Raw genomic sequence first — 26,890 nt, forward strand, 5'->3', positions numbered from 1 at the left:
ATTGCAATGTTGCAAGCTGACGTAAGGACATTACAAGGAAAGGGCTACATTTCGGAGTGTTTATGAAAAGCCTCGGTACTGTACTGTCACCAGGGGGCATGCAATATAATGCATTTCGCCAAACATTTTGAATAATAATCATTTAACAACAACAACAACAAAAAAGCCCCGGTCCGGTCGGCGCTCGCGGAGCCGGAGGAACCATGCAGCCAAACTTTGCGAAGCCCTTTCTTATTTTTCTGACATTGCTCGCTCGCCCTTGAGGAGCCGTAATTGCATTATCTGATTTTTTTTTTTTTCCCCTTCTTTTCTCCCCCCTTCCCCCCCCCCCCCACCCCCCCCTCCTCCCCGCTCCGTCTCTCGACATCGCAAATTCGCTCGCGTTTCGGAAGGAGCAGCCGCCAAAGCTACCGAGCGGCAGGAGCCGCCGCCAGCCCCGCTCGCCTCTCCGCGAGTCCGGTGTTGTTTTGAAGGGAGCTAACATGGCGACGGTGCCCGTCTATTGCATCTGTAGGCTGCCCTACGACGTAACCCGCTTCATGATTGAATGCGATGCCTGCAAGGACTGGTTTCACGGCAGGTAACACAAAGAGATCGGGCCTTTTCCCCCCTTTCGCCGCGGTCCCCCCCCACCCCTCCCTCTCGCTCGGTGCCTTTCGCCTCCTTTTCTCTCCAGGGCAGAGCGCGGCGATGGTGCCGTTGGAGCCGCCGCCGTGTGCAGTTTTCCAACAGGCCTTTTTGGAGAGGAGGAGGAGGAGCCACTCTGCCCCCGTCTCTCTCTCTCTCTCTCTCTCTCTCCCTCTCTCTCCCCGCGTTGTATTTTTTTTTTGTTTTGTTTTGTAAATTTTCCTTCAATTCCCCGCACAAAGCCCCCTCCCCCCCCCTTGCCTCCCCGGGGCTCCGGTGTCATTGGTGTGTGTGTGTGTGTGTGAGTGTGTGTGTGTGTGTGAGTGTGGGTTGGGGGGGGGGCATTGTGCTTCTTTCCCCGGGGTGAAACGCCGCGGGGTGCGCGGAGCGGAGCGCGGACCGTGCCGCTGCCGGCTGCCCGCGCCCGGCTACGGGGCTGCACCTCCCGCCTCGGCCGCTCAGAACCGGGCTCGGGCCGGCGGGGATACGGCTTCGGGCGGCGCGGAGCCGCGTCCCGGCTTAGGGCGGCGGGGCACGGCTGTCAGCGGGCTCCACGCCCGGAGCTCCGGGCCGGGCGCGCCTCGCCCGCGCGGGGATCTCACCCCTCCCCCTCCCCCCCCCCCACCGCGGCCCTGTCGGGGCAGCCGGGTGTTTCCCGTCTGCCGGGGCTGCCATCGCCGGGCCGGCCCTGCGGCTTAACCCTTGGCGGGGCGGGGCGGAAGGGAAACGCGGAGCCGCGGCGGTTCCGCGGGGCGAGGGGAAGCCCCTCCGCGTAGGGAGCCGCGGCGGCGGCCGGGCGGGGAAAGCCCCGGCAGCGCCGAGCCCGCCCCGCGCCGCGCGGCCCCCGCCTCGACGGGAGGGAGGGGCTCCCGGCGCTGCCCCCCGCCCCGCGCCGCCGCCGGGGGCCGAGGAGAAAGGGAGGGAGGGCAGCGGGAGAGTTTGTGTAGGGCGGACAAAGGCGGACTTCGGCCCTCGGTTCGTTTCTCCCCTACAGCTTTGTCACGGATAGCGAGCGCGGGCGGGCTGTCGCGCGGGAGACAATGGCAGAGCGGGCGCACTTGTGTGAATGCCGTGATACTGAACTTCGGGGAGCGTTTGGGGTTTTATTTCTGCTTCCTCCTCCGCGAGAGACGGGGAAGTTGGTTAAGGGCGCCGGGAAGGAGCGCCCGGTGCGGCGGTGTGCGGTGTGCACGGCGCGGTGACGGCTCCGCGTCCCGCTGCACGGTGCCCTTCGCTCGGCGCCCGGGTAGCGCCCAGAGGTGGGCTTCAAAGTCAGCAGAGATGGGGAGAGCACCCGCCCTGGGGTGTTGGAGTTTGTCTTTCTTAGAAGACTGACTAAGAAACCACCTGTATCCGTTCCTGCCTGATTTTCTTGGTATTGTACGGGCTAATAAATAATCAGCTGTGAGAAATATACGTCAGGATTCGTACGTGGAGAGTTGTCCTGTCTCTTCCCTTTCCAAAGCGCTGCTGGTGTTAGTGCCTGTGTACTTAGTGTGCTGCGACAAAAGCAACCAGGTGTGCAAAGCTCTGTGCTCTTACAAAGGCTTGCCCATTTAAAGACAGTTTCTTTCTCTTTTTAACATATGCACAGCACCTTTCAGAAAAAGTGCCATTCCTGTTTCAGTTCTGTAGAAGCAGATCAGGGGTTTTCATGCTTCTGCTCCGACAGCAGCTTCCAGAGATCTCAATACCTGTTTTTCCAGGGTTCTGTCACAGGGCAGGTGTGGTCCACCTCACTCCTAATGCTGGTGACGCCTCTGTGGCACTTTAACACATCTGATGCTAAATCCATATTATTACGAATATTAAAAGTAAGTTAAACTTGCTCAGTGTCGTTTAGGAGCTGGAAGCCGAGCTCAGCCATCACCATGAGACAGGCAAGTGCTTCCCAACCCTCCGCTTTGCTGACGTGCCACTGACTGCAGTTGGAAGCGACCGCTCTGCAGTGTGTCAGGGAGGGATGAGCTAGGCTCCCGGGGCCTTCAGGTCTCACTCATCATGGGAACCTCTGTGATCTTCCTCAGGGAGGATTTCTCTTGTGAAGCAGCGTTAGATCTCTCTATAGAAATCCTAACTTAATCCTCAGAAGCCCACTGCTGTATCTAAACTTTTGTATGGCAGGAGAAAGTGGTGTAGCAGAGGCTTTCCTCTGTTTTCATTGCTCAGGAGCCAGGCCTGCGTGCAGCAAAGTGACTGCATTAGCATATAGGGTGAGTGGTGTATGTGGCGGGTAGTTTTTTTTCTGCCAGACTAGGGCGTCCGCGTTGGTTTTGTGCATCAGCGGTCGTGTGGTGTTGCTGATCTCTAAGAAGAAAGAGGAAAGACTTCTTCATCATTGGCTCTGTTCCTTTCTCTGCAGAGCTTTCGGAGGCTCTTTGTTACAGCTCCATATGTTACCCATCATCAGGGCCCCCAGCCGCTGTTTATGAGGCGTACTGAACTGTGCAGCCACCGGCATGTTCGCAGGGCGCTGCTTTGTGACTTCTTGTTAGACCGAGTTTCAGTCATTTCTGTGCTTCCAGCCCTGGGGAGGATGGGGATGGTCTTAGAGGCAAAAGGAAAAGAAATGCCACTGCAGATATGGAGCAGGGCTGTTGGGCACCGCTGCTTCTAAAGGACAGAACTTTTGCCAAACTGGTTCCTGGAGCTGGGATGCTTTGAGACGCCGACTCTTGCACTCCTCAGGAGCTGTGCTGGTCCTGCCTGCAGGTCCTGCCTGTGCCTGTGCCTGTCCTCTGCTGTACCTATGCTGGCAGAGAATTCCTGCAGAGCAGCACTCCTGGGTTTCCCTGTTGCAGTGACCATGCTGGATCCCTCAACCTGCACGACTCTAAGTGGGAACCCAAGGAAGGCACCACTTAGGTCAGATGGGAAATCCTACAGCCTGCATTTGCTCAGTGACAGTGGTGTCCAGTGGCCACGGTCACTGAGTTGGCGTGGTAGAATCATTTCTCAAAGCATATCATGCCTGGTGAGGGGTGCTGCCACCTTGCCTGCTCCCAGATGGTAGTTACCACGTATGAAGCTGCATGGGGTTTAGGAGCTGCCTTTTTTAGAGATGCCCTCTTTTCCTGTGCACCTTTGCTGCAGTTGGGAGCAGCTGTGGCAGTTTTGCTGAGAGTTTGTGGATGAAAAATCTAATAGGTGGATGTAGCTGTACTTAATAGCAAGCTTCTAACTACCCAGGTCACTTGTTATGGAAGTTTGCAGAACTCAGGGCAAGGTGAATCCTTTTGCTCAAGTTCGTTCCACTGGAAATCTGTTCTGAGTTATTAAGTCTGTAGGTGGAAGGGGATGAGTTGTTGTTTCTCTGCAATAGTTGTTTTGTTACCAGTACTTTGAATCTGCTCTTTTAATGGGAGGAACATAGCATTGCTAAATAAAGTGACCTAGAGGAGATTCAGGTTGGATGTTTGTTAAAGTTTCTTCTCCAAAGAGTGAATGGGCTGCCCGTTTTTTTATATTCCTATCCACCTGCATTTAAACTTTCAAACTTATTGCCATGGTCACAGCTGAAGTGATATCTCAGAATAGTTATGGAAGGTTTCGCTAACCTAAAAGCTGTTATTGCAATTCCTGTAGCAACATAGGGTTAGGATGATTTTTAGCTGTCGAATCTTGATGCCCAGAGTGAACTCCATCTAGATTAAGGAATACACTTGTTACATTGCAAAACTGAAAACAGGGTGCATGGGGGAGATGCAGCTCTTCTTTAAACAGTCTCTTTCTTTAAATAGGTCTGGCTTTGCCTGGCAGTGTCTAGTTCCTCTCTTACATAGCTGCATCACTAGCTGTGGCCAAATCTGAGCATTTGGTTAAAACTTGAAGACAGGATAGTGCTAACATTTGGGTGACCCTAAAAGTGCTACTCAGTTTCCCTCAGTGCTGTCACAGTGGAGAGAGTTACTAAGGTTAATTGACAACTCTGCAGAAAAGATTGCATTTAGTATCAAAAGTTTAGAGAGGACAAATAAGTAAGCTTTTTATCAGTCATGGTTTAACATTATTTCATGTTTGCCTGAAGAGTTTGTCCACTTTACAGTCCCGGTTATGCTGGAGGCCAACCAGGGCAGGCTTTGTGAAGAAGCTGGGTGAACACCAATCCAGGAACCTGTTTCCTTACAGATGATTTATTACAGGAGAAATTAAAATAAAATAAAATAAAATAAAATAAAATAAGTAAGGGTTTGTTGAGAAGTGTTTTTATAGACTCCACAGACGGTGCTGATTGTTCTGGATAAACTGTCCATACAGCCGCTGTAGTGAGATTTATTTCCCTTAGAACCCAAATAAGCCAAGGGAAAAAAAATATATATATATATATATATGAGTTGTGAATATGGAATGTGAAGTTTTGAACTGATGATAAAATGAGTATGTATAAGTGAAGGAGTGCTGTGCAGCAGTGCAGGCCTTTGGCCGGGCCGTGCTTGGCTCGGGCCAGCAGCAGCAGGATCGCACCCTCCGCAGGTGCTGTGCTGTTACCAGGAAAGTGAAAGTGATGGCGTTTCTCAGGCAACAAAAATCAGTTCTGCAAGAAAACAGAGGCTTGATTAACCAACCTGCTGCTTTTTCCTTATTGCTAAATAGCTCTGTAATGAAGGGAATAGATAAAAATATCTTGAAAAAATGACTGGAACTACGTCTGGATTAAAAATGGTGAGGAGAAAATACGTTCCAGATGCATTATAGGCCTCTCTAGACCCAATCATTTTTAATATTAGCGTAGCATATTCTCCCCTTTCCAATCGATGTGCTTCTTCCAGTGAGCGTGCCGCCTCTGTTACTCGGGTGCTGCTGCTTCCCGCGCGAGCAGCAGTAACAGGTGCCCGGCTGAGCAGTCCTGCAGGCCCGGCTGCCTGCGGTGGCCATGGGGCTCAGGAGGAAGGCTCCAGAAGGGCAGCGTGGCTCCTTGTAGTGCCCGGAGGGGTGAGATTTAGGAAGCGCGGTTAGCCTCGGATGTGATCCCTTCAGTTCTCTGATAGCATATCCACAGTGAAAACTAATGGCGTTTTTACAGCCTGCTTAGTCGTCCTGCCTGTGGCAGCCTGTAATAAAGCGAGCACGGGCTGCAGCCCGGGTACAGTTTGTACAGCTGTGTGATTGCACAAGGTCTGAGCAAACACTCGGTGCCTGGAGCGGTGCAGAGCTGGCTTTGCTGTGCCCTCGTGGGTCTGCATTTCGCTGTCGGGCCGCGGTGTCGGTGGGCCGGCTGTGATGAGTGCCCTGTGCCGAGCAGCTGCTGTGCCGTGCCGTGCCGTGCCGTGCCGTGCCGTGCCGTGCCGTGCTGTGCTGTGCTGCCGGCCGCGGGCTGTGCTTTCACTTTCACAAGCAAGGGATCTTCTTGCTGAAAGCTTCATTAGCGAAACTTCATAGCACTTAACGAGCATTCCACTCCTGTCGCAGCAAATGTAAAACCCTGCAAGTAGTAGTATATTTTTGTTACAGCATGCTTCCAGTGAGCAGAACTCATCATCTGTGTGGCGCTGACTTTGTGGTTGTTAGGGCTGGTGGCCCTGCTTGTCTTAATTTCGGTGTACAAAATAGCTAGCAGTTTCTCAGGGCATTTTATTAAGCAGAGCTGTGGTATGTGGTAGAGGTGTGCTGCTGGAGGCTTGCTTTTGGGTGATACAGTGAGTGAACTCTGGAGTGCACTGGATTTCTCACAGTAGCCATTTTCTCTGCTCAGTCTGCGGCAGGGAGCGCAGTCATGTGTGTCTGTGTATTAGAAACTCCTCGACTTGCTCAGTGATATAAATAGTAATTCCTTTCCAGGTTTTTATTTGAAAACAATAAGGCTGTGCACAAGCTATTTTAGGGCATCGTGCGCAAGCTATTTGGAGACATGATCTTGCTGCTTATTGCATCCAAGTACCTTTCAGATAGAGTACATAGACAATAATAAGGTTTTTAGCAGATTTCTTGAATTCCCTGATTCTCTGCTGTTTTTTTTTTTTTCAGAGTATTGCCTGCTTAATTACTATATTGTGTAAATTATGCATAATCTTACTTGCCAAAATATAACTCCAAAGCATATAAAAAATATTATAAACATGAAATGACACCAGCCACAGATCAGTGAGTATAATACTTTAAAATAAGACTTCCTAAAGTGTTAGCCCAGCGTAGTCTGAATATGTGAATGTACTCAGTATTCTCTCCGGGTACACTAATTAATACATAGGATTTATAACGCAATTGCTGCTGCACCTGTCTTTTTGATTGCATTGCCATAATTACACAAGTTTAGGTTTATCCTCCACGTCATGGCCAAATAAGCACTCCTGATAAGAAGTTGCAGAAAGTCGGGTGGGTGGTGGTGGCTGTGCTCCCTGAGGATGTGATCTGGTCTGACTGCAAGGGTTCCTCTCTTGTTCTGCTATTTTGTGCTCACCGTAGCTGGAATCCCAGCCTGGGAGTGCATCCAGCACACGAGGAGATCATTTCCTCGTGCTCTCGGAGAGTAGAGACCCCATCCTGCTGACCTCTGCAGGCATCTGGTGGGGTTGGTGTCAGAGGTTGAGGGCGGGAAGGATGCCCCGCCATCGGGAGGGGTAGTTCCTCTGCCACGGGCTATGGGCAGATCCCTGGGAGGGACCACCTCCTCCTCCTGCTCAGGCCACAGCTTAGCAGTGGGCCCTCAGTCCTGAGCAGAAAACAGGTTTTCACCGCCGGTTCCTTGTGCTCGCAGTTGCACAGCTGTGTAGGTCTCTACCACGAGCGCATTCAGCACTTGAACCATTACTTTTAGTAAGTAATCAAGTCAGGCACAAAGTTAAGCAAGAATATATTCTCTCATGAAAAAAAAAAAGACCACAGAATTAAAAAAAAATACAAAAACACTTTTATATTTTGTATTTGCAGTTATTCATCTGATCTCGGAAAGCACTTGCAGTTACGGTTGCCCTTTTGTTTTTAATGAGTTGCTTATGGATTTCATTTCATTCTCCTCCTGCACACTTGCTCTCAGGGAGATTGTTTTTCCTGAAAGTTTTCATCTGGCACAGGAATGGTGAAAAAAGTGAGATATTTGAGCTAAGGATCATTAGTTGTGATTTCTTCTTCAGCCTCCTTTCTGCGCTGTTAGCGTCTCAATGGTAAACAGCAGAAATGTGAAAATTGGCAGGAACATTGTTCCTATGTCATATGTGCCATTCATCGGCCTGGAAACGCTGGCTGTGATATGGGCAAATTATAGTGATTTAAAAAAAAATCTAGTTAATACATAATAATTACTAAAAAAATAGTAATACTCATAATCTTCCTGCGTTCCTTTGGCTCAGTGGCACTATGCTCTGTGTTTGGACAGAACAGTCATTTCGTTTGACGGGATGAGGTCTGTGGTGTTCATGGGGTTTGCACATGTAGTATGCGTGATTATAGTATGCATTTGTGATTGTTCGTGTGTATAAAAATACACTTATTAAATGTGAGCCATGTGGTTGTGATTTACCCTTTCGGCTCAGATCTTTATTAGTAGTAATTTGGTGTAGAACAGTGTCTCATTGTAAATTTCTAGTGATGGGTACTTCAAAGTCTTCAGCGTTCCGATCCAGATACAGCAACGAATGCAGATGTTTCTCATTACCTTCCTGGATGAACATGGGATAACGTAGGAACACGTGAAGCAGTGACTGATCATCCTTCAGGAACACAAACCAAATGACCAGAGCTGCAGCAGCATTTAGTCCCCCTACTGATCATAGATCATAGAGTCCCTGGATCAGGCAGGAGGTTGAAGGGAAAGGGTTCAGCCTTCTGCTGTGGAGAGGCCTGGGTCTGTGCGACGGGACCAGCTCCTGTACCACAGCTCTGTCCATTGGTGATTTTCTTTCTTTCCAGTAGTGATTGTTAAAAACCCTCAGATGCAGTTGCAGTGGTTCATGAGGAATGTAAAAACATATGTAAAATGTGTGTATATATATATATATTTGAGTTACAACTTGTCTTTTTTTTAACTGGAATTAACTGGGAGTAGGACCACTTGAACACCTATCTCCCTACAGATTACTATAGTTAGAGCATATGTGCTCCTCTCCCAGAAGTGTTTTTTGTTGAAATAAAGAATGCTGCTGTGGTGAGGATTACAGCTATGTACCTGAGCAAATGCTAATTGAGAGAAGAATAGCAAACTTGTAAGGCTGTTAAGTACTTTTTCCATTGTCACTTCAGAAGCTGAAGGCACAGAAGCATCATCAATAGCAGCAAGGCTCAAGAATGACCAAGAACCCGATTACCCTGTGTGTAATCTAGCTAGAAAAGAACTCCATAGGCAGTCTCAGCAGTCTCCATTCACTCATGCCTACTCCTCGTGTATCAGACCGTAATGCTTGTACTCTACTTCTAGTTACCGACCAGGGATTAATCACTCTAAAGATTTGCCTAGTTTCTGGTCTGGATGCAAGACCTTTCACTTAAAGTTTTCAATATTGAACATCATAAAGATGGCAGAGAGTTCTAGAGAATATCTGAGAAAGATCAGAACGCCATTTCCTTAGAATGAAGTGCAGGACTTTTGTCCTAAAATGGGGGGTGAGCTCTTGGATGGCTGTGGTGCTCTTGAAGTGCTTAGACTTGTTCTGAGCAAATGCTGTAGATTCACAGACATTAATGCCACTGATGGTGTTCTGAACACTTACATAACTTACATATTCTTATCAAGCAATCACTTTTTTTTTTCCATGAAAACAAACACATGAGCTGAATGAAAGCACATCTATTGTTGAGGAAAAGTCAACGAATTCATTAGCGAGTTATTCCAATGGTTTATTGTTTCAGTACTGACAAAAAAAAAATTAAGCTATTTCCAATCAGTTTGCTTAGTTTCCCTTTCTAGTTGCTGTACCTTATTATTTTGTGTGCTGAGCCCTCTTTCTCAGATTTTTCCATCAGCACGTTGATGTCCTACTGTTAAGAGTCGCCTTACTTCTTCAGTCAGAAGGTTTAACTGTTCTTTTGAGCTTGGCTGAGAAAGTAGTTAGAGCATTTATTCTGGAGTCCAAGAAATATGCTTGAGAAATATTTCCTACTTCCGTACAGAGACATGATTTTTGTCCATGCTTTGCTGAATGTTTTCACATACCTTCCACTCAGCAATAAACTTGTAGAGAAGCCAGATGTGAATTTACTGATTATTTTTTTAAAACAATTCAGATTTGAAAGTGGTTTTTTTTTGCCTTTTGAAATAATAAATGATGAATACTAGCAGAAGACTCTGAGCTTTTAGAAGGTAAAACTGTCTGCAACGTGGTGAGTTTGCAACTGTTGTCTGCATGTTTCATGTGCCGAGTATTGTGTTAGCTGGGGAAACTTACTGACAGCGTTGTGTATAAGAATACACATTCTCTGCTCTCAGTCTATTTTAATAATGAAGTGAGGGTAAAATTTTTCAGTAGAACTTCAGAATACAGCAGGGTGCTCAGACAGTGTCACAGTAGAAGTGCTGAGCCCTACAGAAGAAGTAAAGGCGACATGTCTGTGAAATACTTGCTCCATTTGGAGAGTAGTTCTCTGGGTTTCCAAAGAGTTAGGAGAAATAGTGCATATAACCTTCAGAATCTGCTCTGCTTGGTTAGATGTTCCACACTTTCTGCACTGACTTTGTCTTCACATTGTAATGTGAACTGTGTCAGAAGTAGTACTGATGGTTGTTGGTTTTCACATCCACCACTGCATTTCACCCCATGATGTTACTTACAGTCTCCTGTAGTTTTACTCTCACTGTTATTATTACTGAAAGCAGTTGTGGATTACTAATGACGTGGATATTTTCATTGAAATGTCCCTGTTCCTTCTATAGTACCCATAGTTATGGCCTGTAAGATCTTGTGGACTAAGTGAAAGCTGAGTGCTGTGCAGTAAGGCTTGGTGTTGACAAAGCTGGTAACGAGAACTTAGGAAGTGACACGCTGCCCTTTGGATGAGTATTGAGCCAATTCTCCAGCGTCATGCTGGAGGAGCTCAGTTCTCTCTGTGCCATGTTGCCACAGGACTTGTTTCTCAAGCACCTAAGATGGTGTTTCGGGCGGTAGCATGGGGTACTGCGTACCTCTCTGGTGCTGTTTTTGAGAGCTTACGATATACATCAGGTGTACACCTTACTCTATCAGGATCACAGTCCTGGTGTGGATTGTTAGGGACAAAATTGGGATCATACAGCATCTCTACTGCGGCTGTTTCCCTCAAAAATTGGATGCCTTTCTCCACGGTGTTCCGTCTTTCCACCTTAGGCTCCAGATCATCTTTGTAAGGATATCTATCCTTTACAGTACTCGTTCCCAGAGGGTAGCGACTCCATTCAGACATGTGCCAATTCCTCTGTCGATAGCTGGGTCTCGGGCAATGCTTCCCAGTTGGCAGGCTTCGCTGCCATCTAGGGACACGCTGCTGGCACCATTGTCCCAACACCGCAGCAACAAGGTGACAATAGATTCACCCGAGCGCCGTACAAACTCCTTTCTTGAACCTTGTATTTCAGTCATCTTTAGGGGCCGACGAGACGATGAACTATACTTTCACCCACTGCTGCAATGCATAGTGAAATCATGGAGTCACAGAACCATTTGAGTTGGAAGGAAACCCTAATGGCCATCTGGTCCAACTCCCCTGCACTGAACAGGGACACATACAGCTCCATCAGATGCTCAGAGCCCACCCAGCCTGACCTTGGGTGTCTGCAGGCATCACCTCCCCTCTGTGCCCTGCATGATGTGCTGCAGCTATCCCTGTGTGAGGAGGGTGAGAGCCAGTGTGGGTTTAAAGTTGCTGTGTAAACTATGAGAGTTGTAATTCTGCATTAAATATGTTGGCAGTTCAGAGCTGTTTATATTTTCAGTCACACTGGTTAAACACTGAGATTAAGGCAGAGGAAAAGGAGATGGGGCTGCAAGATTTGGTTTCTGGCTTTGCTCTTCATTTCCTCCTGAGTTTCTGTCCCATCAGCTGACCTAGCTGGGCTTTGGATTAACTCTCACACGTGCAGTATGGAGTGTACTGCTAACACACTGATTGAGCCAAGGCCATAATACTGAGCCTTCTTTCCTATAGCATGCAGTAACATGTAATTAGAACATAGCAAGTGTTTTGAGCTCTTTGGATAAAATATCCCTTGTACTCCTCATGAATATTTTAAATGTAAAAATGACACAATGAAGACAGTGAGTAGCTTGTATCTGCAAGATATAATGTTTGTTGGATGCCATCCCTTAGGACAGGCTGCCCTCTGGGTTGCTTCTGATCCCGAGTTGTGCCGCCACTACTGCAGCATTCTCTTTGCTTTCCTTCTGCCAGGTGCAATGTGGCAGGTGTGTATCGATGATCTTCATAACACTGTGCCTACTTAGAATCTTAAGGAAAGTATTTCTTTAAGGCTGAGTGTGTGTCCCTTGCATGCTGTGCTGCTTGCAGCTTGGCAGCAATAATGGCACAGCAGAGGAGTAACAAACCGCTGCGATTTGTGTGTGTGTCAGAACACTTAGCTCCTGGTATACGTGCTGCTTGAGTCAACAAATCTGTGTACGACTTCAGGTTTCTAGAATGCTGCTACCAGGAGCTTGGGGAGTGTCATTTGATCACTCTTCTGTGTTTTTCTTCTTTTTTTTTTAATTTCATTTTCAGTTTCACTTTTTCTCAGCAGAAATTACCTGCTTTCACTTCTTAAATAGCTTAGTGGTTTCTTAACAGCTGGACTCGATTCCAGCTCACTGTGACCAGAAAAAAGAATGTGAGCTCATTCTCAGGTGATGTGCAGCGAAGTGATTACATTCTTTTGTGTTTTGGGCTGAATGTGGTCCATTGCCCTTGTTGGGTGCTGCAGATATTACTCTAAAATTAGATGCTTGTTTCAAATTCACTTTTAAAGTTTGCAAGCTATGTCATCTTGGGAGTAAGAAAATCGGTGCCATTAGTGTGGCTGTGATATCCAGCAGAAGCCATGTGCAGAACAGCTTTGAGGACATGGTGTAAATCCCCACCTCACACTGAGTTTATCACTGGTGTGTCCCATTCACGAATTAGGGCAGCTCCTAATGTGCCTCAGCCTCCCGCAGCAGTGGGAGCAGGAGCTCTGTGCACTGTGCTGGAAGTGCCCTGGAGTGCTCCCTGAGGGCAGGCTCTCACTGCTTGGCCCAGCTCCTCACTGGTATTGCCTCCTGTTGTGGGAGTGCTGTGATTTGCAAAAGTGAAGGAGAGGGAGTGCAGCAGGAGGAACAGCATGGAGATATAAATAAAGCCTCTACGCCATGTGTACAACTAATCTGTGAGATATCCACTGAGCTGCTCCCTGACTCTCCGACTACTTAACTCTGATATACAATTTATATCACTTTTTATAATATTGCTACATTTTTTTTCCATTTAAAAATATATTACTATTGCTGAAATTAAATTAATTCACTGTTGTTGGAAAATTACTCGAAGGGCTGTAGTAAGCAGTAATTGTAATTATTTCTTTATGCTTCAAAAGGAAGCATATGGAAATGCCAGTTCAGCATATCATGATTAATCAGAGACGCTGGTTGGGAAGACCACTAAGATCATGGAGTCTGACCATCAGTCCATGCCTGTGACCACTGTAGACCGCGTCCCTCAGTGCCACATCTCCATGAGTCTGGAATACCTCCAGGAACAGTGACTCCAGCACTTCCCTGGGCATCCCGTGCCAATACTTGACCACTTCTTCAGAAATGTTTTTCCTAATACCCAGTTTGAACCCCCCATGCACAAAGTGAGACCATTCCCCATTCCCCCTCATCCTATCACTGTTACCTGGGAGATGTCGCTGTTCGCTTGCTTCTACCAAGGGCAGAAGCCCAACAGGAGGAGGAGGAGAGATGTGTTACCTGGGCCTGTGGCAGCAGGAAGGTTTTTGCTGATACAACAGAGCTGATACACTCTTCTGAGTACAGTGTTCTGCATTTTCATGCAGATTGAAGCAAGTATGGTTTGTGGAGCGTGCTTCTGAGCAATGCTCACACCCAATTTAGTGGTACTGTGCTTTCAGGCCCCAACTGATAGCTGGTGGTCACGATCTGAAGCTGTCTGCTGCTTCTTTCATTTTCTTCTTTTTCAATTCTGTGTTTCATTGCACTCTTGGAGCTAAGAAACTCTTGTCGAAGCAGAACCGTTCATTTTAAATGCAGGACACGGCCAACATCAGCGCGGTTCAGCTGCACTGGCCAGCTTGTGTTCCCACGGAAGTTGGTGGCAAAATGCCTGCTGCCAGGAGAGCAGCTCCGTCCTGCCTCCTGCTTGTGCCACAAATCTTCGAGGGAACAGAAATAGAGAAATTTAAACATCAGCAAGCCGCTGTATGCACAGATGTCCATGTCTGGTTCCCACAGAGATTACTGAAAGCGGAACGTATCCTCAGAAGAGCAGAATTTAACTCATGGGGAGTTTCCTGCTCACAGATGTGCTAGTGCTCTGCAAAGGCTCCAGAAAACCTGGAGTGCTTCTCAGTCTTCGTTTAAAACCTTGGCGTTTTGCAGCTTTTTGGATCAGTGCTGCGAGTAAACTCCCCAGAGTACTGCGACTTTAGTACGACTGAGGGAAGTAGGCATGGTAGGTGGCTTATTGCTATGAAGCTCAGCAAGTGTATTTGTGCTTAGGTGTGCTTTTATCAAAGGTGGGTGTGCATACAGAGAAAGGCTGCTGTGCAGCAGGACCGTCCTGCAATGAACATCCGAGGGAAAAGGCAGCCTGCGGGCATCTGCAGCTTTCACTCTTTGGGTAAAGTTTTCCCTTTCAAGGAGAAGCAAAACGGGGCTCTTGTTTTATGTTGATAAGCCACAAGCAGGGAAACAATATCAGCACTTCATGCTAGGTTTGTAAAATGGCCTAAAAGTGACATTTTTTGTTTCCTATATAACATCTTCAGTAGCTTTGGAAACGAATGCCAGTGGTAGCAGTTCTTCTTACTCTTACTTCATCTGAGTTCCAGTAAGCGTAGCATTTTGATGCATACAATATACTTTTTAAAAGATAATTTTAAAGCATAACATTAAGCAGAATGTTAATTTTGCTAAGGATTGTGTATGGGAATGAGAACGATGTTTCACCTGAAGCTTTGCAGAGCAATAGCTGGAGTTCAGTATTGCACATTGGGGGTTGCAGACTGAAAGAACCAGGACTGCAGGTGTATGAACAATTCAGCATGTTTCTGGAGACATTTAGTCCATGTCTCAAAATTTAACATCTTACAGTTGTTTTTTTACATTTCTTTGGTAATTGGAAATGTGCTTCATAAATTGCATGCAGTAAATGTCAATTTGCAGACGTGGCATCAGTTGAAGCAAGCAGCAGTTTGCAGCAGCGTAACTCAGCACACACAGTGGTGTGCCATCTCAGGGCCGTCGTTCAGGAACTGATGGCACTGAGTGTTACTGCAAAGCTGAGGCATCTTAAATGTGTGTAGTTCCACTGCCAGAATGGGACCAGCTTGACACGTAATGCAACCCAACAGCCACTTCTGAGGCTTGGCTTTTGCTACCTACTCAAACTACAGAAAGTATCCCAAGATCTTATCTGTTCTGGCCAAAACAGACATTTGCAGGAACAAAAAAGCGATTGAAGCAGCTGAAAATCAAAGAGAATAATTGGGAGTGAATTGGGATACTGGTGCACAAGGAGCAGGAAGTTTCTCTTTAAAGAGTTGCTTGGAATTCCATTGGGATAATATGAACACAACAAAGTTTGCCCATATCAGCTGTGTTCCAGCTCTGGCATTGCATGCTTTTACTGCAGAAGCATGGCAGGGTAACCAACCGACACAGGCAATGGTGGTGGCAGCAGCAGGAGTGGGAGCAGCAGGCCGAAGTGGGCTCTTTTGTGGGGCTGCTGCTGTGTGTTTCCCAAAAATCCATCTGCTTCCTTATTCCAGTTAAAACACCTGGGTAAATCAAGTTCTGATACTGTTCATGAATTCTCCCTACCACAAATTCTAAGTAGTTTTAGGTATGCCAGGTGTCTTGCCCAGAACCCTCAACCTCCTGATCTGCACCTGCTTTTAGTTTGCTTTGGTTTATGCTTTACTTTAGCCAGAATTACCTTACAGACAATATCTGTGTTCCTTTGGAAGTTTGTTTAAATGTCAGGTGGACTCGATGTGTGTGACTTTAGAACGTGTTAGGTATTGCTTTGCTTCTGAACAGCTACGAGACCAGAAATTACTTCTGACTTTTGGTGAGACCGCTGCATGTTAACCAGCTCTGTAAATCCCACTGCACGTGCTCCTGGGGTAGAATGGCCATGAAACTCTTTTCCCTCAGCAGGAGATCAGATCCTGACTGCTGCACCACGTCTGCAGTGCTGCTCACGTGAGTAAGTGCCAGCTCACCTCGGTGGCAGGGGAGCAGTGCTGGGTTGCGCTGACTCAGCCTCTAAGATTTCAGCCCAGAGTAGAGCTGAATAGAACAGCTTTGTGAAGTACAATGTAAGGATAGTTCATAGCAAATTAATTCTTTAGGAATTGCTTATCGGATCCGTGAGAGCTTGTGCTGCTGCGGTGCCCAACAGGCTGCTGGGTTTTTCAAAGCAGTGCCTTTGGATGAGTTACTCTTCTGAAAGCGGTAATGAGTAATTTGCTGGGACACATGCTAATATGTTAAGTAGACATGTGCTCTAAAATTGCTGATAAACAATGATAAACACAAATTAATGCAGTACACAGAAGGAATTTATGCAACAGCAGTCCTCTGGGCCCTGTTTCCGTAAATAGAGTTTCTGTTGAAGTCAGGAGGGAGAAAAGGGGCCCTAAGATCAAGCCCTGTGGTTCAGTGTGGTTCTTATTATTTGAATGTGTGTGTAGATTTGACTGGCTTTGCCACAGTGTGTCACATTTACTCTTAGCTGAGTGACACAGGTAGATTCATAATTAGTGAGGGTTTTTTCTTTCTATTTTTCAGGGTTATATTTGTTTATGTCTTTAACATTGGCTTGTGAGGGAGAAAAATCCTGTTTCCTACTACTTGTAGAACATATAGCTGTTGGGAAGGAGCTTGTTTTGCTTTCACTTGTTTTCATGTTACACTGAGCCTTGTGTTTCTCTCTGTGAATCAAAGCATCACCAACCTATTATGTCATACAACTTAATGGAAGTTAAATCAATAACTCTGCAGATCAAGAGGAGACCAGTAGTACCAGTTAGTCAATGAAGTGTGTGCATTTACAGCTGAATTTCATCAGGTGGAGTAAATCCTTATTACTCATTATGATGGACATAAAGGGCACCACTACTTTCTGTGTCAGCCCAGTGATTCGTCTTAATGTCTGAACTAAGGAAACCTGTATATTTTATGGCCCTGGATATGAAAACATGGCTACCATGTTTTCTTCCTGAAGGTGCAGTTTTGCTTCATTTTCTCTATTGCATATAGTATCTGTCGTACTGAGCTATTTATCCTATCCCCATGTCAAAGGAGAAAAGATATCATCTCCATGGTGGATGTCTTCAGCAGTGTTGACAACGAAGAGCACTGGGAGGGCAGAATGGTCGCGTGTGGCTGTACTAGTCAGTAATTTTTGAGATGAATCTGCCATACCTGCAAAGAGTTGTTCATGTAAGATGTACGGTGAACAGCACGGGTGTCCACGTGCACACATGAAGCCTATTTACCATCTTGAAATGGAAATGAAACATGATAAACCTGTAATTAAATCATTTGAAATTGGATATGAATCTTCAGAAAGAAATATATTCAAAATGCTGAATGCTAATGAAGTTTAGATACAAGAGCAGGTTATGCAACTGAACAGCAGAAATAGCCAAGAGTGATTTGGGGGTTTCTGTTAATAATCTATTCAAAATGACATCCTTAAATAGCATTGTTGACAGCTTGAATGTAATAGGTTCTTCATAAATGGGAAAGTGAAAAACATTCCCCTTCCCTCCTTGGTATCCCATTGGTTCATTGTTGGATTTTCCCATGTGAGCATTACAGTTGGCTCAGATCATTTGCCATGCAAAATAGAGCATGAAAAACAGTAACATCAATGCACTATCAGGACTACTGTGTATTAGAAGGAGTACAAAAGTGTATGTATGGATGAAAACGAGAAACCAGCAAAATGTTGATGTGTAGTTTCAGTGAGATCTTAGCATAATAACAAGCATAGCTTGCATAAGGCATTACCTTAGATTTAAAATAAATAATAAATAAATAAATGACGTAAATGGATGTGCAATTCAAGCAAAGCAAACACAAGCAGTAGTAGAAATGTTATTTATGTACACTTTGGTATAGTGGCTATTGTACAAACTCAGTGATGTTGCCCAGGGCCTTGCTGCCGTCTGGTTTATTTGTAACATGTTTATGTGCATTTATCTGTAGTGTAGTCGTGTTTGTTGATCACACGTCTCCAGTGTGTTCTTTCAGTCCACAGGCTTTGCCTGTGGTGCTCAGATAGCTGGATTCTTGATTCGATAGGTAGGTGGTTAGAGTGGATATGGCAAGCCCTGCGTTCCTGGAACAGTAAACCTCTGCAAATCACAGCGTACAACAGCTGCTGGAGAAGTTAGCAGTTGCCCGTTCATTTGAAGAGCGGCTGACTTGGTGGTGTGGTTGGCCAAGAGGAACTGTATTGGTGCACAGCTGCTTGTGCAAATGGTGCTCTGATATCTGAAAAGAACTGTTTTCTGAGGATCTTTTTCCATCGGAGGGCAGAGCAGCCATGGCAGCCATCGGTTGTTTTATTTTAATGCACATATGTAGCTCCAGCGACTGAGGGACTGAGACTGAGACTTGATGGAACTCCCATGTAGACACTAAATCCAGAGCACTGCATACCAGTGTAACTTCAGCACTAAAAGTTACTAATATGTTTCTCTCTCTATGGATGTGCCCTCTGACTGGTGTTCAGGGTTTTATAGTCAGGTATCATTTAATCTCTGGGCCGCATTTCAATAAGTTTAATAGCATCTAATTCAAACAAATTATTTGTGAACCACATTTCTCAATATAAAAGTGCATGTATGTGCAGGTGTGCTCTACTTAGTTTGAAATCCAAACCAGTCTTGTTATCTGTGCACAGGGAAATGATGTGAAGTCTCTCTTAGCACAAGGAGAAAGCCCTATTCCTTCTCATTTTATTGATTAAAGCAGCATGGAACGCTCCTCTTAAATTATCCACAAAACCTGAAAATGATTCTCTAAAAGAAAACAGGAGTGAGAAGGATCAGCCCGAGGCAGCGCTTTGTGCTGCTGGAATTGTAGGTGTTAAAATTGTAGATAAGTGTAGTAATATTTTTAACAGTGCCCAAGGAGTGAGTCCATACACACACATGCTTGCTGTTGTAGGCACACATCCCTCTCTGCCCTTCCTCCTGTATTTTCACGTGCGTTTCAAATGAAGCAAGTGCCTAGAGAAGTGTTCTCTTTTGGCTGCAGAATGGCCCTCAGTGGATGGCAGAGGGCTGACAACGTGGAGGTGTGAGAGGGAGGGCAGAGAGCAGCCTGAACATGGGTCTTTTGCTTACTGCTGGAAAAATAGGAGTGTAAAATTATTGTCCATAGTTCTAGCATCTTTGGTTGGTGAAAGGTACGTCGCTTTTATAAACAGCACTGAATTATAGATCAGCGTTTTGGGTCAAAAGTCTCTTAATGTATATTTTTCTAATTACATTTTCAGTTCTCTGAAGCTCCCCTTTAAATTCACACTGGTCGCTTATCAGCAGGCAGAGCTGGTCAGCCAGAACCTTTCCTGCTGCTTACCAGAGTTAGTGTGTGTCTTTGAGGTGCATCAGAGGTCCAGCACAAAGCTGCCAGCCACTGTGCCCATATCCCATTGAGTACCAGTGCCTGCACCTCCTCAGATGCTGCCATGCATCAGCTGAAGGTAGAAATAATGGCTGACTTGATGACCAGTGACACGAGCATCTCCAGCAGCGGAGCACACCACGGCTGCTGTTACCTGAGCCTCCTTGCAGGAAGTTGCCTGGTGTAATAGCAGTACTGCCACAGTGATGGAGCCATGTTGCTCTGAGAACTGTTGCTTTTAAACTGCAAGTCAGAAAATGAAAGTGGCTGAGGGTTGTACCAAGCTGCAGCCATGAGTTTATAATAGGCCGCTGCTACGGATCTGTTGCATGGCTATTTTTACCGTGGTGACAGGACACTCTTGTGGTAACATTTGCAGTAATGTTCCTTTTTTAAGAAGAAATAAAAGGAAAGAGTCACAGAAGGACCTGCAGCCCTCTCTCTGTGGGGCCTGTAGTATTGCTGAGATGGGGTTTCTGACAATTGCCTTTGGAAACTGTGTTTGCAGTTGGTGTATACCAGCTCTGGGATGGCCACATAGCAGTGTGATGCTGGCAGAAATTTTGGTTGTTTGGTAACTTCAGACTGCCTTGGTCTAGAAACATCTGTTTGATTGATTTCCTCTTTTGTCTGAGATATGTAATATTTCATTTATGCAATACTGGTTTGTTTCAGCTGAGGAACAGAAAACACTTGTTACTAGCAGACAGTTTTCTAAAGTGGTTTTGACCTGTACTTACTCAGAAAGTGACACATTAATGAAAACAAACAGAGGATAAGACACAGAGCTTCCTTGCACAGAACACTTTCTGTTGGTTTGGGTGTGTGGTTGTGATGTGAGATTATTTTGGCACTGTATTTTGTATGGGCTGCATCTTGCATCTTTTCGTGGGGCAGTGGTAAATAGAACAGGTGCTGTTAGGTGTGGGATGGAAGATGTAATCACAGCTGTGTGGGGGTTGTAAGTGAGTAGGATAATTCTGTGGAGACAGGCAGAGAGGTCCTGAACTCTTTCAAGAGTCAGCTCTTGTACCACTCAAGGTACAAAGGATTGATTCCTGTTGCTCTTTTAATTTAGTCATGTAGTTAAATACTTCACATAAAACCAAGTGTTAAGTATTCAAATCATAAAATCATTAAGGCTGGAAATGATCTCTAAGGTCATCTAGTCCAACCAACCACCTACAATGAATACTGCCCACTAAACCAGGTATTGTGGTACCTGTTCTTGGACAGAGACTGTCTTTCTTCTGTTTATGAAGTGCCTTTTCCTCTTGTCCTGGCTGAACAGCAGGGCTGGTTGTGTACAAGGGATGTTCTGGGATACTGATATCATCAAGTTTTGGTGGTCGTATTATAAATCAAAGGTGCATTTTTTCCCCTGGACAGTTTCTGCTGCTGTTGCTGTGGCATCATAGTTCACAGTAATGCAAGAACCACACAGAGTATTGCTGTGACAGAGATGTGGAGTGACAGAGCTGTGCCCCATCTGAAGAGCTGACATGCAGATGTCGCATTTGCTTGGCAGCACAGTTGCTGGAAACATTAGTGTACAAGTACCACAGTAGGACTGAACTGACACAGGGCATGCTGTGGGTATCGGTCTCAAGCTGTTCTTGATGCTGCTGTGAGAAGGAGCAGGTCAGGCTCTTAAACTGAATTCCCAAGACACAGTTCTCCAAGAGCTGCTTCCACCACTTGCTGCAGCCTTGTTGCAGTGCTTGAATTCCCTTTCCATGCAGAACTTGGCCTATGATTCCCAAAACGTACGTGGAAATGAGTACACAGCGATTACTTTTTGTTTATTGTTGCAATTCACACTCAGGATTGATTAAGGAAAGCACTTCATCACTTGATTGTGTGCCACTGGTAAATAATGACTTGCTTGGACCAACCCAGCACTGAAAGCCATACAAACGTTTTGGAGGTGTGTGCAGTTACGCAGGGGATTTGTGGTTATCTGGAAGTCACCCTGTCAGCCTGGTAGCAAGCTGCAAGCCTGAATGGGGAAAAGGCAATTTTGTGTGTGAGTTTGGTTTGGTTTTTCATATACAGCCACTGAAACAACAGAGAGCTTAAATCCAGAGTGAGCCCCAGGAGCAGCACTTGGCTTGCAGCTGCTCTGTACTTAGATAAAGCTCCTAAGGACTTCAGGGGGAATCCTACTGAGGCAACAATTTCAGTACTCTTCCCCATGTGTTTTTTTTAGATCTCAGCCATCAAGAAACCTGGTATGAGAAGTTAACTCTGCTGAATAACTGAAGTTACTATCCAGATCCGGCACATGATAGAGTTCGTTGTTTTGTCAGTGTTGAGTGTACTTCAGTGTCTGGCTTTATTTGACCTGTTTTTCTGCATTGAGCCCAACGAAGGAAGGGATTGCTCAGTGTTAGATGAGTCGGTTGGGGGGGGGGGACACGACAGTGTGGCTTACAGAGGACAGGGAGCCTTGGACAAATGAGAATTTGGCTCAGAATAGAGGAGAGAAGATCATTCTGTGACAGGCAAAATTCTAATGGGAGTATCACAGATCTGAATGCATTGTGCCTGCAAGGTGAACGTAAGGCTTTTCTGTGCTGAAACCTGATAGCAGCCACTGAAGCTACATGTTCTGTTAGAGACTGGGAAGCTGCTACTTCCTTTAGGACAGATTAAAATGGGTTAGCTCTCATTTGAACTGGCTGTGATTGCATGGAATGACCCATCCTTGAAATAGGACAGGTCATTTTTTTTTTCCCTGTATAGAAAATAAACACTTTGGATTCCAGGGCACAGTACTCCACTTCAAGCATTTGTACTCTCTCAGAAGTGTTTTCTCACATGACTTCCTGTGCTCCTTTCTGCTCTGTCATTCCTGCGAGCTGAGCTGTTTTCCCTTGAACTCAACTTGTGTAGCAGATGTAGTTCTACATCTTGCACTGCAAAGCTCTGTGGCTTCTGTTGCTTGTAGGTCACAAATGTGGAGTGTGTACTGAAAAGAGAAGATAGCTTTAAGACCCCACAAATCTGTGTACTGTTTGCTGTTCCCAGCCCTCCGTCTAGTTTGCAGCTGAGATTGAGCTGTTGTTTGAGTTAGAAAGCAGAAGAAAGTCTCTCCTTAGCAGTCTCTATCAAATGTGACATAGATCCAAAAGGTATTAATATCATTTTATGAAGGTGACGTTTGCATACTGATGCAAAAAAAAAAAAATCCTCAAAATTCAAATACGTGTAAACATAGGCTGGGCCTGTTTGGAAAGAAATCCGCACTGACACAGAAGGCACGACTGGTTCTTGCAGAAACAAACAGAAATACCTCAGTGCTTTCAGGAATTCCAGACAAGGAGAACATTCCCATTATCTGGGGTGTGTTTGGGCAAGCTCTCTTAGCTGAAGGAACTGGAGTATGTTGCAGGCATGTATCGTGATCAAGTTTAATGATGCTTTAGTCCCAGGTCTCAGTGCTTTGTGTCTTCTTCTCTAGGATCTTGGTTAGAAGGACAAACTTAAGTGGAGAAGGGGTTGTGCAGTGTTGGTGGGGTGTGTGGAAGAGGAAGCAGGAGGTGTGCAGCCCATCGGTGTGCTCGTCAGCATGTTGAGAAGTCCAGCCCTGGGTTTCAGTCATTAAAAGCATTGTGCTGAGAAGGGATTACAGATGGAAAAATGTACGTTGGTGCACTTGGAGAGCTGTCTGCTGAGCAGCATGCCTGGCTGAAAGCTTTCTGGCAAAGTGATGGCACAAATCTTACTTTACATGGTACCACAACACCTTTTCTTCAGGCACTTCTGAAGAGATGGGGATAGAGGCTGATGTGACTGGAGTAGGCCAACTGTGCGAGCTTCAGCAAGGTCTTTAGACAAGGGATTATTCTTAAATCTGTAGTCATAGCCAGGCAATCCGTGGGCTCCATGGAGACCCTGGCACTAACAAAACGAAATATCCACAAGGCACTGTGCTGACTCCTGATCTCTTCCACTCCACATAATTGGCTTTGCCTTTGAATTTTTCCTTCAGGGTGCCAGAAATGGTCTGTTCAAGTATATATTTTGAATACTATATTGCCTTCACGTTTTGTAACAGAGTATCACGCTGAGTCAGCGCAGTGTCTTGGCTGGTATCTATTTTGCAGTCATTAGCTAACACCTGGCACATCAGTTGAGGATGAAATGGAAAACTATGTGAAGAACAGAAAGTAACTGGAGAAAGGAGTGAGGAGAGAAAGGAAGCAACAGAGAAAAAAAATGCGTGCATACAAGTTCTTCTTTCACACCTGCAGGCTATCAGCTTACACCTTAAAGCACGGAGCTTTGTTACCCGCATCAAAATCTTCTGTTGCATAGCTCAGATACAATGCAGTGCTTTTGAACGCTTGTATAATGGTGCAGTCTGCCAACCAGCGTAACCTCCCCCAGCTACCAGGTCATAATGAGCACTTCTGGGCTCCCTGCAATTTCCTTATGTCAGAGTAGCCTGTAAAGAATGGAAGTTTTATTACTGCGTGTGGCCGGATTCTTTTGTGGATGAATGCCACTTCTTTCAGTTGAGTTGCACAAGGAATAAATTGTAAAATAAGAGGATGATTTTGAGAGGCAGGTTATTTTTATGTTGTTTAAAGCACTTCTTGCCCTTTTGTTTTTAATTCACTCTAGCTTTGCAATTTTCTCCTTAAGTTTTTGTTTTCTTTCTGCTTTTTACCACTGCCTCTTTCTCTGTTGTTTCCCTCTTGGCTTATTTCCCATATGCTTTTGGAAAATCCAGTAAGGAGAAGGGCCCAAACAAGACTCAGAACAGCTGTAATCACACAGGGCTGAGCAGTTTCTCCGCCAAACAGACTGCCTTTGGCAGGGCCCTGTTTTCAGCAATGAATCCTTGGCACACTAACAGGTGCCTCCACAAATGTCCTGCGCTGAGAGCAAATACTGTACGTGGCATATGGTTGAGGGATTGACCAGAAGGCAAGATGAGAGGGCAGCAGTCAAGCAGAGAAACTCAAGGACGAACTTCATAACTGCTGTACAGATTTGGGAAAGAAGCTAAAATGGTAAATCTAAATTCTTAGCTATATTGGGATGTGTCCCACCATTAGCATGGCCCTACATGACAGCCTGATGAGCAGAATCAGGCTCTGGTTAGCAAGATGTCATAAGCAGAGGACGAGTTTTGGATCTAGATGGTTGCTGTTTGAGGAAATGCATGACCCATTCTCTCCATGTTGACTCTGGTAAATGAGACCTTTTCAAGGTGTTGCCTTTGATGTCATCTGCATGACAGACGTTGCAGTCAGCTGGAATTGCATGATTAAACATTGGGGTCAAATCACTAAGCCTTTAATTATTTTAAATTATACAAGAGTGAGGTGAATTTTGGTTTGATATAAAATAACAAGGCGGAAAAGAGTTTCATCTGGCACTTTTCACCCCCACCCCTATTTAGAAACCTTTTCAGCCTACTTTTGTTTGTGGTTGATATATTTCTGTGAGTGCTGTCTTTCCAACAGTAGGAGTTAGAAGAACTGTATCTGCTTCTTAACTGGTTTTCTGTATTACCTGCAGCAAGTCAGTTTAACTACCTAAGTCTTGATCCCCTGCATGAGAGGAAGGGCTAATGGCAGCTCTGTACCTGACTGAGGTTAACGGTGTTTAAGCAGTGGGTTGCAGTGGGCTATGTGAGAGCCCTTATTCCCTGAGCACATTATAATTTGCCTTTTATGGTCTCTGGGACCCCGTGTTCCAGGTAGGGCTAAGCAGGGCATCCGATGCTTATAGTGCAGGGCTGGAGAGGGCTATCTGACCAGTGCTGTAAGCATGAAGTGACAGAGCGGAGTGAGTCCTGCTGAGCAGTGTTGGCAGTCAAAGACTAGAACTTGACTAGTCTGCAGCTGCAGCCATCCTGGCCTACTATAGCTAAATGGCAGCTCCAGGCACTCTTAAGTTATCTACATGGGACAGCATATAGCACTCTCTAGGAATGAAGTTGGGCCTTGGCTTGATGTTATAGCATGCCTGGTGTATGTACTTCTACCTTAGCTGCTTCCTTCTCAAGGGTGCTTGTGTCTATCTCCAGTGAGTCTCTGCTCCTAGTGAAATAAAATAAACTGCAGCGGCTATAACCTGGGCAGCATATCATCAAAGTTGTGATATTACAGTTTCCTTCCCAGAATCACAACTGTTTTCCTTCCTTTTTTATTTTTTTTTAATTTTTATTTTTTCATGGCTAATGATGGCAAAATCTAAGCAGTAAATTCAATGTTCTCCCTTAAGTATTAATATAATAGCTAGCAGAAAGCATCAGACTCCAGAGAACATGGAAAAATATCAACTGGAAAGAGGCACTGAGTGGTGTATTGCCTTGGCCTGTGCATTGCCTCAGTGGGAAGAGATTGCTGAAAAATATCATTTGTTTTAAACTAAACAGTATGTCTCCTTCAAATTATATCTTAATAAAAAAGAGAACATCTTGGATGGTCTTTGATTTAGATGCACTGCATTTTAAATGTGTTCTAATTATAGTGCTCATCGCTTAACATTAATTTAACGAACATCCTCATTTATAGGGACAAGGTTGGCAAATAGAAATTAATGACATTAAAACCCACAAGTCTCCCAAAGGAAAAAAGAAAAGAAATCAAAAATCAAAAGATCTATGAACAAAATGTAACCTTATTATTTATAACAAGGCAAAACATAAAATCACCATCCCTAAGTTTTGGTAATTGGCTCCGGGGTCCTCAGCATACAGTTTGCCAGCAGCAGCAGTGCAGCCAGCAGCCTGCCATGTGAGATGCTGCTCCCAGCCCAGCAGTAGCTGACAGTGTCCAAATGCTGTGGTCACTCACATGGTGGGCACTAATTGGGAGGCAAATGTAAAATGGAGGCTGTGCGTCCAAGGTGCTTCTGGTAGGTCAGGACAGAGGAAAAATGTGCTTCTCTAATGGACAAAAGCTTTTAACTCTGGGGTCTGGCACCTTGTCAGAGCTCTGCAGCTATCTTTTAAGACTACCTTTTGTTTCATTGGTTTATAGTGGGACCTCTTCTCAGAAGCCCTTGGGAGCCTGTCAGAGCCTGAGCAGGTGATTTTACGCTCAGTGGGATTTTTTTGATGGCAAACAGTCCAGGCCTAGGATGTTCTTGACGTTCCTCACTGCAGCCTGCTGCTCAGCTTGTTCTGAGGAACCTTCAGGTTAAGAATGCAGCCTTGCAGGTGGACCCCTGGCACAGTTTTGGTTTCAGTTGTCTGGATCAAGACTAGGACTTTTCCATCACCCTCCAGAAATGATTGCAGTGGCTCATCAAGGCCCAAAAATAATGATTGAGGGAAGAAACTTGGATAGATCTGGAAAAGTGGTTGTAGTGCATATCTCTGCTTTTATCATTTAATTGCATGCTGATATCAGAACTTTGAAGAAACACAAGCCATCAGATTTTCACCCAAGGCATTGATTTTGACATACATGGAAGCTGGGTTCTCCACTTGTTCCTTGAGAGCCCTTTCTGTCCTGAAGTTGCAGGAATTCAGGTGACGACAGTAA

General features: G+C 45.5%; 1 protein-coding gene across 3 annotated transcripts in view; it reads left to right on the forward strand.

Moving 5' to 3' along the window:
• Window positions 1-394: 394 nt before the first annotated feature.
• Window positions 395-26,890, forward strand: part of PHF2 (PHD finger protein 2) — an 82,099-nt gene continuing 55,603 nt past the window's right edge. For all 3 annotated transcript variants that reach the window (XM_065749764.1, XM_065749766.1, XM_065749765.1), the window contains exon 1: window positions 395-580. In XM_065749764.1, coding sequence (XP_065605836.1) covers window positions 483-580 — 98 coding nt within the window. In that variant the 5' untranslated portion in view covers window positions 395-482. The remainder of the gene's footprint in view (window positions 581-26,890) is intronic.

This window comes from Cyrtonyx montezumae, unplaced genomic scaffold (genome assembly GCF_038088225.1).
Source record: "Cyrtonyx montezumae isolate F1298 unplaced genomic scaffold, pur_monq_1.0 scaffold_6, whole genome shotgun sequence".
NCBI classification, from domain to species: domain Eukaryota; kingdom Metazoa; phylum Chordata; class Aves; order Galliformes; family Odontophoridae; genus Cyrtonyx; species Cyrtonyx montezumae.